The sequence below is a fragment of the Ambystoma mexicanum genome, chromosome 6p (assembly GCF_040938575.1).
Source record: "Ambystoma mexicanum isolate Mex_15411 chromosome 6p, UKY_AmexF1_1, whole genome shotgun sequence".
In the NCBI taxonomy this organism is placed as follows: Eukaryota; Metazoa; Chordata; class Amphibia; order Caudata; family Ambystomatidae; genus Ambystoma; species Ambystoma mexicanum.
In genome coordinates this window covers 353957496-353972936 of record NC_090935.1, presented here as the reverse complement: position 1 = coordinate 353972936, position 15441 = coordinate 353957496, and the positions used below count along the sequence as shown (strand labels likewise).

General features: G+C 44.0%; 1 protein-coding gene across 3 annotated transcripts in view; it reads right to left on the bottom strand.

The window, feature by feature from the left end:
* The window catches only part of SPEF2 (sperm flagellar 2), a 1748369-nt gene that overhangs the window by 1184814 nt on the left and 548114 nt on the right, over positions 1-15441 (bottom strand). For all 3 annotated transcript variants that reach the window (XM_069627121.1, XM_069627123.1, XM_069627122.1), the window contains exons 12-13: positions 15245-15369; positions 9799-9902 (exon numbers count right to left, since the gene is read on the bottom strand). In XM_069627121.1, coding sequence (XP_069483222.1) covers positions 9799-9902; positions 15245-15369 — 229 coding nt within the window. The remainder of the gene's footprint in view (positions 1-9798; positions 9903-15244; positions 15370-15441) is intronic.

Below are 15441 nucleotides of genomic sequence, written 5' to 3'. Positions count from 1 at the left end.
CTGTGTTGCACCTAGAGTAGAAAGACCTGGAGTCAGTCACGGAGAGGGGAACACAGAGAAGGTAGAAGTCGTACTCATGCAAGTGAATTCACGGGTCCCTGGGAAGGGGGCGAAGGAGGTTCCCCGAAAGGGAAGGTTACATCCTGAGGGTATCTGTGGAGGGGAGTCTTCCAGAGCAGGTGGCTGCTGAGGGAGGGAGTGGGGCTCCTTCACTTGAGTTCATGTACTGTGTGGGGCTTCGACTAAGAGGTTAGGGTGTGAGGGTGAGCGAATTAGGAAGTACACCTTCTCCCCACAGTTGGGTAGGTTCGCTTTTGTAATCAAGGGGTGGGATATGCGATACCCACATGGTTGTACAGGGTCAGTTGGACAACCCTGAGCGTTAGTTGCTCGGGAACCCTTAATGGTTTACCATAGCTCGCCAGTTGGGGGAATTCTGTGTGGTTGTTGAGAAGAACAAGTTACTTACCCCTGGTAACGTTCTTTCGATTGGATGTTCCTCCCACGTATTCCTTATCTTTTGATGTATTCATCTCCAGCTTCAGCTGCTTCGGAAAAACATTTTTGGCAGAGTGTGCTATGCATCGATGTAGTTGATTCGATGTCACTCGAGGACCTCTGTCTCATCACTGGTACATACTGCACGTGCAGCGCCCGTTAGCTTGAATTCCGTTTTTACATCCCTTTTCTTGCAAAATTACCGGAATTAGTGTGCCCATGGCAGTGTAAGACCTTCTTGAGATTTGTCATGGACAGAGAGTAAAACCACCCTCCCAAATCCTCCCTTCCTGGCCCAAGGATGAATCCAGACAGTAATGTTTAGTAAAAGTGTGAATGGAATACCAGGTGGCTGCTGCACAATCATCATGTATCTGCACCCCCCTTTGTATAGCAGACGTCTTTGCCATGGTCATTTTGGAATGGGCTGGAAGGCCTTCTGGGGGATCTTTCTCAGCCAATCTTAATGAACAATCTAATCCATCTAGACAAAGCTTGGTTAGTGACTGCAAGTCCCATCTTGTGACCTGTACACCCAACAAAACGTAGTAATCTTGACGTAACTTAGCCATCTTAGAGATGTAAAAGCTGAGGGCTCATCTTGGATCAAGTCTATGCAGCCTTTCCTCATTGTTGCCAGTATGTGGAGGCGGATAAAAAGACGGTAACAGTTTTCTGGAATAAATGAAAATCCAATATAATTTTCAGCACAAAAGTTGGTTTGACTTTAAGAACTACCCTGTCCTTAAAGAAGGTAGTATATGGAGTATTACAAGATAAGGGCTGAAGTTTGCTCATCCTCCGGGCTGATGTTAACACAACTAAAAGTATGTTCTTAAAGATCAACAATCTTAATGGACACAAATGGAGTGGCTCAAAAGGAGCGCACATAAGTTATTTTAGAACAAGATTAACGTCCCAAATCGGAAACCTGAAATGGCGATGCAGGGAACACGTTAGTAAGTCCCTTTACAAAAGGTAGGACTAACGGTATGATACCTCCTCCAAAGTGCCGTTGAAGATTAAAAGCGTCGCTAAGTATCCTTTAATGGTCCCAATCTGGAGCCCCAGATTTGCCAAATGTAAAAAAAGGACAGCACCATAGGTGTACTGCACATAAAAGGGTCCACATCCTTTTCCCTACACCAGTTGCAAAACTTGTTCGAACAGCAGTGGAACTAGGATTTTGTGGCTGGCCTTGTGGCCAAAAGCAAAATCTCTATTAGGTCATCCGGGAGATCCCAATAATTATATTTCAACCTCTCAGAAACCGTGCGTGAAGGATGAGTGTTTCGACATCTGGATGGAGAACCCAACCCTCCTCTCCCTAGAGAAGGTCCTCTGTTTGCGGAAAGATTTATTGGAGGGCAGATGGACCTGTCCAGAAAGTCTGGGTAGCACGTCCTCCTGGCCCAATCTGGGGCAATTAGGATCATGGATTTCCTGAAATTTCTCAACCTTCTGATCCCGTGAGGAATGACGGGGACAGGAGAAAATGCATATATGAGTGGAAACTCCCAGTCCACTACGAACGAGTCTCCTAGTGCTTCTCTTGGCGGAAATTCTCTGGAGCAGAACAAATCGCACTTCCGTTGACACTGGTCCCAAACAGATCCACTTGAGGGGTTCCCCATAGGGTGAAGTACTTTCTGAGCTAGTTCCCACTTGTGGGAGGTTGTGCTATGCCTGCTCAGAGCGTTCGCTGTCATGTTCTCCTTTCCGGCTAGGTGAACCGCCAATACAGAGATTCCTTCTTTAATTGCCCAGAATCAGAGCTGAATTGCATCTCTGCAAAGTGGTAGTAAACCTACGCCTCCCTTTTGTTGAGTAAGTACATGGCCACTGTGTTGTCCGTCATTATCAGGACATTCTTTCTTGTGGTGGGCCTTGGAGGACAACATTCTGAAGGGAGAACCTTTTTGGCAACCATGGCCGGAGAGAACAGTGTGACAGGCGCCTCACTCATAGGGTGGCGAGCCCACAAAGATCTGACAATCAGCGGTTGTTGGTCTCCATCAGAGTCCAAACTACACATCAACTTTTTAGAGCTGAGGGCGATCAGACTAGTAATAAAGGCCTTTCTGTCCTTTGTACGGGGCAAAGAAGTTTCTCCCTTCAGAATGTTGTCTTTGAAGGCCCACCACAGAAGATCCTGCACAACTCTGCTTAAAACATGAAGAAGGTCTAACATCTTGCCTGAGAATTGAGACCACTGAGTCCTGAGAGCCCATTGGAGGGATTTCATTCTCAGGTGAGCCTGTGGCACCAGGGAAATGCTGGATGCTATAAGGCTGAGCAAACTTAAAAAGTGAAAGGACAGAAGACCCTGGGCCCTCTGGAATTTGGTGACCATCTGCAGAATGTGCTGAGCCCTCACCTCGGGTGCCAAGGCTTTTCCCAAAGATGCAGCCAAGACCGCTCCAATGAACTGGAGTCTTTAAGATGGTATCATGTGGGACTTCTTGTAATTGAGGGAGAAGCCCAGTCTGTGGAGCAAGTGGCAGATCATCCAAGTGGGGGAAGACATGAATCCCCCCTCTCCTGAGACTCACTGCCACCACCACCATCAGCTTGGTGAAAACCCTTGGGGTGGAGGTCAGCCCGAATGGCAGAAATTGAAACTGATAATGAGAACCGCCAATGGCGAATCTCAGGTACTTTCTGTGCTTGTGATGGATAGGCACATGAAAGCAAGCATCCTGAAGGTCCAATGACACCATCCAATCTTGGAGCTGAAGGTTTGAAGGATCTGAGAAAGTGTGACCCATCTTGAACTTGTCCTTACAGAGGAACTTGTTCAAGCATCTCAAGTCCAAATGGCTTTCAATCCTACATCCTTCTTGGGGATTAGGAAATAATAGAGCTGGAGTAGAAAAGGAAGGCCTTTCAAGTGTGTCGCAGTTGAAAAAGCAATTGAATTACAGGAGTGAATCTAAGAAGGGCGAGGCTGGATGAGCCCCAAGAAGCCAAGGTCATATTGTACTGGGATGAACAGACATTAGTTACAATCGTGTGAAAGAACGAAACTCCTGCTCAGAAGACTTGGACAAAAACAAGGAAGACGTCAGAGGTCTATTGAAAAATAGTATTGTAAATGCATAAGAGCTCAATTTTGTCGTCTTCAGTCACGTGGAAGGATGAAGTTGGACAAATATGACAAACCACACCGACGCATGGAGGCAGAGCGTGCCTTCACTCCCCTAAATTCTCAAGAGCAAAGAACATTTCCAAGGCCGAGTTCAGGGCACGGCAGATAAGATGTTCATGCCATGGCCGCAAGGGGGATCACTATCGAAGGCAGGTTTGCAGCATATGAGGGCATATTTGCATGCAGCATACACAGGGAAACAATTAGACAAAAAGGTTAGCAAGCTTAGAGATCTGTAAAATGTACCAGGAGGAAAGGGAAGAGCCTTCTGCGCCCTCCGCCGCGCCTGAAATAAACGGTGATAGCAAGAAAGATGACGCATTGTACCCAGAAGTGACATGGTACAGTAAATCGGCATATGAGTCGCCTGACCAAAGCAGCGATGAGGGTGCAGAGAATATTCCAGAGAGAGATGTGATCTCTAAAGTCCCAAGGGACAAGGAGAGACGAGACAAGCAGAGCAGTGATTGACAAAGTACATCCTTAGATATCGGACGAGAAATGAAGATATGGAAAGGAGGAAAGGATAAAGCTGATGAGGTAGCGCTCATACAGAACGAATGGATGCGTTGTCAGATTTTCCTTAAACTCGAAGGTAAGAGCATCGAGGACGTAAGGCAAAGGGAAGATCGAAGAAAGACAAAAAGGATAAAGAGAGGAACAATTGAAAAAAGATGGGGCAAAAAGGAAGGATAGACAAAGATGGGAACGGTTGTTTCAAGACAAAACTCTTAAAAGCAGGAAAGGGCAGAGACGCATAGAAAATATGAAAACAGACAGCGGGCAATCGAAGAATGAGAAAGGATGGAAAGGGAGGAAGAGGAGGAACAGAAATTAAGGTTTAAAAGAATACAAAGGTGAAAGAGACGAAGGGCAAATAAGAGATTTAAAAAGAAAGTAAGACAGGGTGAGAGAAGAAGCAAGGAAGCAAAGAGTTTGATGATGAAATAGAACGAAATAGGAGGCAGAGAGCATGTGATCTTGAGCGTGTAGAAAAATAATTAATGGAGCCTAATCCAATAGTGGCATGGGAGGACATAGAAGAATTATTCCAGACACATGAGCAAATACCAGATCCGTCTAGAGCAAATCTAGAGGATGAGTTTGACTCTAGAAGCATTGGGGATGCAATCAATAAAGTCTATCATGATATGAGGACTAAGAAAGAACTGAACGGAAAGGGTAAAAACGATCGACTTAAGAGTACGCAGTTGTACGAAAAAGAGGGAGGCTTATGTAATTTTGAGCCTAAAGAGCTGTCTTTAGATTGGCTAACTCTGAATAGAGACGAAGAGGAGAGAAGCCAAACATTTTGGGGACAGGATATGTCAGACGAGGACAGAGAAACTTTCAGTGGGGAGGAGGGATGTAACGCATATGGCCGTGATGGATGTTCTCCAAGGGACTAGGAAGTGAGATGGTCGGATCTAGACCTACCTATATCTCGGGCGTCAGAATCTCTGACGCGGGTAGATCAACCTAGATGGTGATCCCGTGGTGAGAGGGGGGACTTGCCACCTTATGTAAGCAGGTTAAGGTCAATGCCAGGAAGAAGGCGGTGCAGATCCATTGTCCCTGCTATGGATAGACAGTCGATGGGGGACGAATGTGAGTTTGGATTTCGCAGTTTCCCTTGTTAGAGAAAGGAGGAGCCAGACCACAGTATATACTATTATCACAGATGGATAAGGATAATTTAAGGTGTAAACTCCTGAGTTTAACTTCTGGCGCTGGGAAATGGATACACGAGTTAGAAAAAATGACAGGGGGAAACATGTTAGCTGTAGGGGACATTAAAGGTCTCCTAGTCGCTATCCTTGGGGAGAGAGCTGATGACTTTTAGTCGAGAGCAGGATATTCATGTGTTACCTCGTTGAGCACCGCTCATGATGGAGCACCACCCAACAACTGTAGGGCGACAGTCTGGAAAGCGCTTAGAGTGCTGTATCCGGCACAACATATATGGGAGTTAAAATGACAAAAAAGATGCAGAAAGGGGATGATCCTCTTTTTTACATTTAGATTTTCAAAAGAAGTGGGCTTTGGAGACATGTGAGCCTTGGGGGAAATCTATACCTGTATTTTATCACATACTATGCCAAGGGTTGCCAGCACCAGTACAGAAGCAGCTCAAGAAATTAGTGGGCATGGAAGCAAAGCCATGGTCAGAAATTTAGCTGACCATTGTACATTATTGCAGACTCTTGCAAGAGAAGAATCGAAAGAAATACGATACTAGGAAAGGTGAAGAGGCAAAGTTAGTGCAGAAGATTTCGTCAAAATACGCCACTGAAGGGGTGATGTTGACTAGCGGAGAAGGGACAGGTTCACAGCAAGCAGCAGGCATGCCACAGGTGAATAACCAAAGGCAGTTCGATCAAGGTAATAATGGATTTGTACCACAGGGAAGGGGAGGCTTCAGAGGCAGAGGCTTCCAGAATAATCAGGGAATTTTCCAGAATAACCAAGGTGGGTTTCAAAACACGCAGAGTGACAGTAAAGGCATGCAGGAAGGGAAAATTAGGAGACCTCTTGTATGTTGGACATGTGGTATTTCGGGACACCTTGCACGCATGTGCAGAAGCCAAGGGTTTGTGCAAAATGGGCAATTCTCAAGAGAGGAGCCCGTATACCCATCGGCATACACTCAACAGAATGGAGATGGGTTTGCTCAAAATCAGACAGTGCAGCAAATACAAGCAGCGAGAGTAGGGCAAGATTTACAAACACAGCAGATAACAATGAATCCGCCACAAGGGCTGTCACAGCATTAACCCATGCAGATACAGCAAGGCACAAACAAGCATGGGCCAATTGATGGCTCCAAGGATAGGGGGTGTCACTGACGATGGAGGGAATCCTTTTACAGGTACAAGGATGAGAATGTATCCATAATAGGACAGCTCACTGGGAGACTTGATCTGTTCGATCCTATCTATGACGCCCAATCCTCAAGAGGACCCTTGGGTTGGCGTCAATACATCAGGCAAATCTTATTCTTTTTTAGTAGACACGGGTGCAACACGCTCATGTATACAAGAGGGGAAAGTATAATGTGTGCAAATGCCATGAATACTCAAAGTTTTACAGGAGCTACAAGTAGAGTTCCTTTTATTGAAAAATATCCATTCTCTGTAGGAGAATGCGACATGTCTGTGCCATTATATTCAAGACAGACACCTGTCAATATATTAGGTTGAGATGAAGTGACCAAGTTGAACATGACAATTTCGTTCACTGAGCGAATTTATTATGGTGTTCGCAGGTGGCCATACGAGGAGAACCGTTAGAAGCAGAGTTTGTTCACTATGCGGTGCGCATTCTGTTAACATGGCTATCATGTTTGGTGGATAGAACTATGAGAATACCTGATGAGTTTTTATTCAGGCCAAAGATACCTATGGATGAAGAGGAAGGACAAGTCTTTCCTTTAGAATTACAAGCAGCCATAGTGCGAGGAGTAATGGCTTTGCTTGATGCAACCGATTATGAAGGCAGATGATGGTGCACAGTGATTGCCATTGGGGAAGGTTTTAGATTGACTGACGTCACTGATGAGGATATGTTTAGAGACCATCCGTCAGATGGCGAAGAAATATTTTAGATGAGTATCACTTATTGGGTACAAGCAATTAAACGTGAGGTTCCTCAGAAAATGATGTTAGCATGGAAGCGCCACGAGTATTTCGATGAAGACATGGCAAAAGTGCCAGTTTCATTATGGACAACAGGCCCCTATGACGTAGACCTATTGAAGGGGGCTGGAGAAGTAAAGATTAAATTGAAACCAGGAGCAGTTTTACCTCAAGCACGACAGTATCCCATGTCTCGAGAGGCAGACAAAGGCATTTTCAAGATGATACCCGCCATGATGGAACAAGGTATCTTAGTGACGTCAGAGTCACCGTGTAATACTTCAGTGTACCCAATTAAAAAAAGGTCATGCCATTTAATATAAGATCTTCGCCCAATTAACCAGATTGTAGAGGCTGAGTTCCCTCTAGTTCCTAATCTGTGACAGTTTTATGTAGTATCCCTGTTGAGGCTCGATATCTCACTGTGATTGACTTGAAAAATGCGTTTTTCTCAATCGCACTGAATAAAGACCCGCAAGATCTGACTTCATTTACTTTCTGCCAAACTCAACTGAAAAGTACTCGCCTGCCCCAGGGGAAATGTGAGTCTCCATCGATTTTCAATAGAGTCCTGCAGGTGGACTTAAGCAGATGACATATTGGTCTGCAGCACCTCAGAGGAAGAGTGCAGACGCAATTCAGTTCAACTGATGATTATTCTTGCAGAGAAAGGATATAAAGTAGACAAGGAGAAATTGCAATATTGTCAAGAAGAAGTATTGTATATAGGCAAGTTCATTTCGCATGAAGGAAAGAGTCACTCCTGAGAGGGCTGTGGCTATTTTGAAAACAGTAAAGTCACACACGATAAAGCACATGCAAAGATTTTTGGGACTATGTAATTATGTAAGAGCATGGGTCTTTGATTACAGTTCATATGTAAGGCCGTTGTTGCAAGCTCTGAAAAAAGCACAGGCAACTCAGGAAAAAAATAGTCTGGATTGAAGAAATGGAAGAAGGGTTTGATGGGACACTAGTGACTAGTGGTCTGATCCTCATGAATATCAGAGGTTTCCAGGCCCTTCTTCCTAGACGATACCAGCACCTCCTCCCCAACCCACTGCACAGCCCTTGTGGGCCCCTGCTTGGTGGCTCTGACTCCCATTCTTGGGAGTCACCTGCACCAGCATTTTGCTGGAGGTTCTCCTCCTGGCTCCCCTTAGCACTTCCCTCCCATGCCCTCCACCAGCACTTGACCAATCCTCTACCCCGCCACCTTCCCTCCCTGCACTTCTCCTCACTGCACTTGCACATCTGAATGCCACAAGGCCTAGTAGGACCACAACTGTATATTTACTGTTTTTGCTATTGTTATTATCTACCCAGTTCCCTTTCCATTTAGCCATGTGGCCCTTTGAAACACAATTCTGTTGTATAGGCGCCTAACAAATGCTCAATAAAATAAAATAAAAATAAATCTACATGCAGAATGAGCTGCAACTAATTATAGGCTGCATTCACAGTGAATGCACATACTAGCAGCCCGTTTTGACATGGGGAGGAGAATTGATAATTGCTTTCTATTGAATTAAAATAGCACTGATATTTATTCAACCTTTCTCCGGTACCAATACTTGTTTTTGGTACTGGTGAAAACAATATGTTCTATAATTAGTAATTGACTACAAGAAAAATAGTGCGATGTACAACTAAAATGAAAAATATCACCACACTGGCTGATAAATGGCAATATTATCACTGAAGTGCATTACTGGATAGAGACCACTTTTTATACTGAAGATTAATGTTACAAAATATATGTAGTTGATTCAAAAAAGCAATGATTAGGCCAACTCTAGTTTTGGAAATAGGTTATCAATATTCATATATCTTATTGTAGAGATTTCCCCTGACTTTTATTTTATTTAAATAAATGTGAACTTGGACTATAAACACAGCCCATTTCTTAGTGAAAAGAGTGAAATATCAACAGCAAATATCTTAACACAAGCAGCCCATGCATACAAGGGATTTGCCCACCATCTCAAACCTGAAATGCATTTCACACATGCACCTGGGCTGACAGCCCGCACTCTGCATGTCTGCAACTGCAGCTCACGATGCTCATTGACCGCTGCCACTGGCCTCCTTGGCTCTTGCAATATAGTGTGTGCTAAATTGTATTACATTTTCACCAGTGTAGTTACGGGTACAAATGATTTGGCATGTTTGCTCACACTAGGGAGCACTTATAGCGATAGTGGATCAATCAGCTGAATTTAGAAATATTCATACCAGTATCTGGGGAATTTACTCCCAGACAGTGCCTTCTGTCAGGTCTTTGCCCTACTAAATGGCATGGTTGGGATAGCCAGAAGGATGTTGCCCCTAGCCCAGTATCACACAGCAGGTGAAGGTACCAGGCACCGATGGCTACCCCACCAGCTACCAATAGGGTGAGGTAAGAGACCACCACAGGGCCTAAAAGACTACTGAACAGTGTGACTTTGTATGTACCCGGCAAATAACAAATTGACTCTACAAATATGTTAATGAAGTAAAAGAATAATGTCTTACTTAATGGCTGCCACGATGATGTCTGTTAACAATTCATCAGCAACGCTTTTTCCTTTCTTTAACAATGTCTCTGCTGCTGCACCATACTGAGCTCGAAGAGAGAGCTATGGGAAACAATGATCAGTGGAAGTGAAGCATTCTTATTTTTGCTGTGCAATGCATAATGGTCATTATGATATGATAGGATGTGGCATTATAACGCGTCTGTGCACAAGTGTTTCTAAGCGCGACAAGACAAGGAAGGGGAAAGAAGGGAGGACAAAATAACAATCTTACTAGGCCTTGTGTCATTCAGATAGCGCAAGTGCAGGGAAGAGCGAAGGGGAGAAGTGCCAGGGGGGAGGGGAAGGGAGAAGTGCAGTTAACCACAAGTGCAGCCAGTGGGCGACTCATAAGTACAGGGAGAAGGGACTGTAGGGTTGCAGATACAGACCCTTAAGTGCTGGGGAGCCCAAAGGCAGTGCAAGAGCAACTGCACATGCAGGAGCCTGGGCCCGAGTTCAAAGGGTGACAGGGTGACCAGTGCATGGAGCAGTTGGGTGCATCAGCAGGGGAGAGGAAGAGAGGAAGAGAGAAAGCGGCAGTGAAAAGGAAGGTCTTGAGTTGCTTCCGGAAACGGAGAAGGTTCTGCTGAAGATTGAGAGTGGCAGGGAGGCTGTTCCAGAGGGAGGACCCAGCCGAGGAGATAGATCTGCCACCAACTCTCTGCTTGGAGAAGCGTCTGACCCTCAGAATTGGAGGTGGATGAGCGGAGAGCTCGAGAAAGAAGATGTTTTGGAAAAGAAGGTTGGAGGTAGAGCGGTCCCAGGCCCCATAAAGCCTTGTGGACAATGCAGAGGGTCTTGAAGTTGATCCTTGCAGCCATAGGGAGCCAGTGAAGAGGTTTCAGAGCTGGAGAGATACGATCCCTGGGGTTGAGTCCAAGGACAAGTCTCACAGTCCTGTTCTGGATAAGTTGTAAAGGTCGAAGAATATAGGCAGGAATATTTAGAAAGAGGCTGTTGCAATAGTCCAGCCTAGAGAGGACCAGAGCACAGTGGGCTTCTGGGGGAAGTGAGAAAAATAAGAATACCTATGAAGGTGCAGCTGACAGTTTGACTTCTTAGAGACATCAGAGATGTGAGGAGAGAAGGAGAGGGTGGGGCTGATGATGATATTGGGGTTCTTATCACAGGAAGGAGCAGGAAGAGGGCCCAGAGGGTGCGGCCAGAGAGGAAGAGGAAAGGAGGGAGCGGGTGTTTCTATGAGGAGGATATCATTCTTACTGCATTAAGGCAGAGATCATTTGCGGCACATCATTCCTGAATTGCGGCCAGACAGTCTGGTATGAGAGAACAAGCAGAGGTGGCTGAGGAGAGCCTGAAAAAGAGCCGTGTGTCATCCGCAAAACAATGAAAATTGCAGAAGAAAATAGCGATGCAGTGGGCAAGAGGTGCCGGGTAGTGGTTGAAGAGCGAGGGAGAGAGATTAGACCCCTGGGGAACACCACAAGTATAGAGAGATGAAAGAGAGGAAAGACCTCAGTTGGACCCGAGAGGGTCGGTGAGAAAGGAGGTCAACCAGGCCAGGGCCTGATCAGTAATTCCAAGGTTTCCCCAGAGACGATTGAGCAGGATCGCATGGCTGACCGTGTCAAAAACAGAGGATAGATCAAGGAGAATGAGGACAGAAAGGAGATTAAGGAGATTAGAGTCAAGATTGGAGAGCAAGTCATCTTGGGTGTTCAGCAGAGATTATTGCTTACAGGGTTTTGCAGGGACAATAGCATCTATCAACAGTCCACAATGTTTCATCAGAGGGCTCTCACAAACAACCTAATCTCTGACCTCAGAATTGTGAATGGGAGAAGCAAGGGAGGCAAAGAGTGAGGTGACACCAATGCAAAAGCAGGGATGAAATCTAGGCAAGTGTTAAAAGCGCATTATAGTTAAGGAGGCTATTTCAAAGGGTAGCAGGAATAGTAGCTGAGCAGAGTCAGATAGTGGACATGGAAGGGCACAGGCATTACGTTGTTACAAGGACAAGATGACAAGATCAGGAACAGATAAAGAAATTGATTGTTTGCAAATTGCGGTCAGGAACAGATACAAAAATAACATTTTGGGAAACAACGAAAAGCATAGATTTTTTTTACACCACCCCAGATCCTCTCTACCATTCCTTTGCATATTGGTGGGCTCGTAAAAGTAGGCCAGTACTGTGTATAGCACTGCCAATTTCCAATTACATACATTAAAACATTAAACAAAATTATTTCATACAAGAACATGTCTCAAAGAACTGAATAGGTGCAAACTCTGGTTCTATCCAAATTAGATTATTGCAAATTGACTGTACAAGGGCAGATCCATATAAATCACCAGACAATTTAATTGGGCGAAAATAAATCTGCATGACTTTTTCTAGGCCTGAACTCAAGGGACAATATCACAAATGCACTAAAGACTGTGAGCAAAGAATTGAATTAAAAAAATCTCTGCTTCACCCACAAGGTCTTTTGGGAGAAATCATTCTCTTCTACCAGCCACCTAAACTACTTGGATTTTCATCAGCCAAGAATCTAGGAATCAATCCCATCATGAAAGCCAGAAATGGATCTAGACTTTATTTCCCAGAGCCCCCTTGCTCTGGAACAAACTCCCAACTAACCTAAAGAATACAGAAGGCCTTATCAAGTTCAGGAAGGCCATCAAGCTCTTACTGATGAAAACACTCTGTCAGTAAGTTTTCCTCCAGTAAAGACTGAGAAAAGTAACACCAGATACTATGCTGAAACTCTCCTAATGGCAGCTCTTCACAAGAAAAGAAAAACTGAATGGTGCACTGCTGTGTAAATATAGTTAAAGACAACAATGTGTTTATATGATTTATGGTGCTCCAAGCAAGTCTGTGGTTAGGGGATCAAGACAACAAAGGAAGAGGTCATCGAACATAGAGGAAATGCCCAGGCACTCTTGGAGGGCTAACCCCAAATAACATTTAAAGAGTTCCATCAAGATTAAGTAATTAGGTACTTAAATAATAAACTGTATTTATTGTAATGGATACAAAATGAGTAAAGTGTGCTCTACTCGACAAATAAAAGTGATATGTTCACAATAACTATCAAAAGACAAAAAGAATGCAGTGTCTTAATACAATATTTTAGACAATTCAATTACTGGTAATGGCTCAGAGGAGCCCATTTTTGACTAAATTGTCAGTCTTCATAGTTCAAGGGAAGCTAATAGCCATGTGTGTATTGGCCCTTCAATTGCTTCTCTTGAATTCACACAAGGCGTTTCGGGGTGTAACTCCTACAGGTATCTAGTTAAACTGAATTCCTCAAGTAATAAATGTTATGTTATGTTAAGTTAAAGGTACTGATATAGCGCAATGTCACCAACAGAATTGGTCCCCAGGCGCTCTGGCGGATCTGTAAACGAGGAGGTGGGGTGGGTTAGTAAGGTGAAGAGGGAGTAGGATAGTGATAGGAGTGGTGTACTGTTGGCAGCTTCAACTCGGTAGACACCGGGTGCTAAACTTTGGTGCGAGTATTGGATCGGTGTCAGTCCGCGTGTGCTGTTGGTGCAGTTTATGTGTTGTTGCGGTGTGGTGAAGTGCATGCAGATTATTGTGCGAGAGATGGTTGTGTGAGTTTGAGTGAGATAAGTAAGCAGAGAGTGAGCTTATATTGGTTAGTGGGTTATGCCATTTAACATGCTAACATTTGCAGTTCTGTCCAAGTGTGGTACTTGCTGGTCTACATAATTCCGTCTATGTGGGGCACTTGCTAACCTTCACAATAATTATCTAGATATGGGGCGGGATAATGTTCTCAATTCTAAGTGTGGCATATGCTAACATTCAAGTTCAATCTATTTCTGGCAAGTGCTAACATTCACAATCCTATCTAGATACGGCACAGGCTAATGTTCTCAATTCTAAGTGTGGCACATGCTAACATTCAAGTTCCATCTAGGTGTGGCATATGCTAACATTCAAATGGAGGACAAGAACTACTTAACTAGTTGATTGATAAATAATCTGTGAATTAGAAAACTAGAGCTCCACTAACCCGTGTCTTCCTTAGAGCCCCTTTACTCAATCACGCCATTATGTAAAGTGATCTACAAATAATCTGAGCTGAGCTGCGCTAGTTACACTAGAGTTAAAAATTAAGTATGCAAGTAATTAATTTCTATACGGCATATAGGGTGGGTGTGCCCATATTAACGCAATTAAATCTTAGCAGGTGTGACATAGCTACGTGAACTTGATAAATAGAAACACATATTGGGTTATTCTACATTGACATTGCAGTTTATTGTTATCTACTACAGACGTCATCACGTTGTATGTTATAGCGCAACCTTGTGATGGACTGTCAAGGTTTAATCAAATGCGGGGAATGAGGCTGGTTTTCCAGCTGCTCCTGCCCCACGTATCGCATTATGAGCATTACGAACATATTGATGGTGAGGTCGGGTCCTTGTTGATATATGGCAGTTATCACGGGTGGTCTTAACTGTGCTTGAAATACAGCCCGATCTCTGTATGCCTTTAGAGTGTACAGCGGGACCACTGTTACAGACAGCAACCACACTGGCTGGTTTTGAACACATAAGGTAAGAAACCTGTAAGCTTGGACAACATCCCCACTTACTAGAAGATTTTGTGGAACAGCTTAGACCATAAAATGTTACTTCTTCACTTAGGGGGTTCTGTTTGGTTTTATTTGTAGATCATTTTACATAATGGCGTGATTAAGCAAAGTGGTTCTAAGGAAGACATGGGTAAGTGGAGCTCTATTTTTCGAATTAGCAGATGATTTATCAATCAACTAGTTAAATAGCTATTGTTCTCCATGTATTACTCGATTAAGGCCGTTTCTAGATACCTGAAGGAGTTACTCTGAAACGCGTTGTGTGAATTCAAGAGAAGCAATTGAAGGGTGAATACACACATGGCTATTAGCTTCCCTTGAACTACGAAGACTGACAATTTAGTCCAAAATTGGCCCTTCTGAGACGTTAACTGTAATTGTATTGTCTAAAATGTTGCATTAAGACACATAATTCTTGTAAAGAAAATCATGATTTTTGTGAACATATCTCTTTTATTTGTCGATTAGAACATACTTTATTAATTTTCATTTTGAATCCATTACAATGAATACAGTTTATTCTTGAAACGCTATTTAGGGTTAGCCCTACAAGAGTGCCTGGGCATCTCCTCAGTGTTCTATGAGCTCTTCCTTTGAGCCGTCATCCCTCTCTACCCTCCATCCACATCCTCGCCTACCCCTACTTTTTGTTGTCCCTTTGGACCCTTAAATGTATTTTACAATGTGGCGGCATACAACTTTCCCACAAAATATACACACCTGCGCATGGCAGTGAACCAGGATTAAGAATGCACACTTGGCAGACTGAATGCTCTTGCTCTTGGGGTAAGGTAGCCTTACCTTTTGCTCTATTATGTCCTCTTCGCTCTCCTCATCAGTGTTCACCTTTTCCGTCTCGTTGTCATGGAAGGACTGGATAGCCTCTTGAACCAAAGCGTCAATGTTGAGCACGTGGACAGAGAAAGCTAGCAGAGAAAAAACACTGTCATAATAGGATTCATCTTTAAGAGGTAACAATAGGTTTTCAGCATATATCG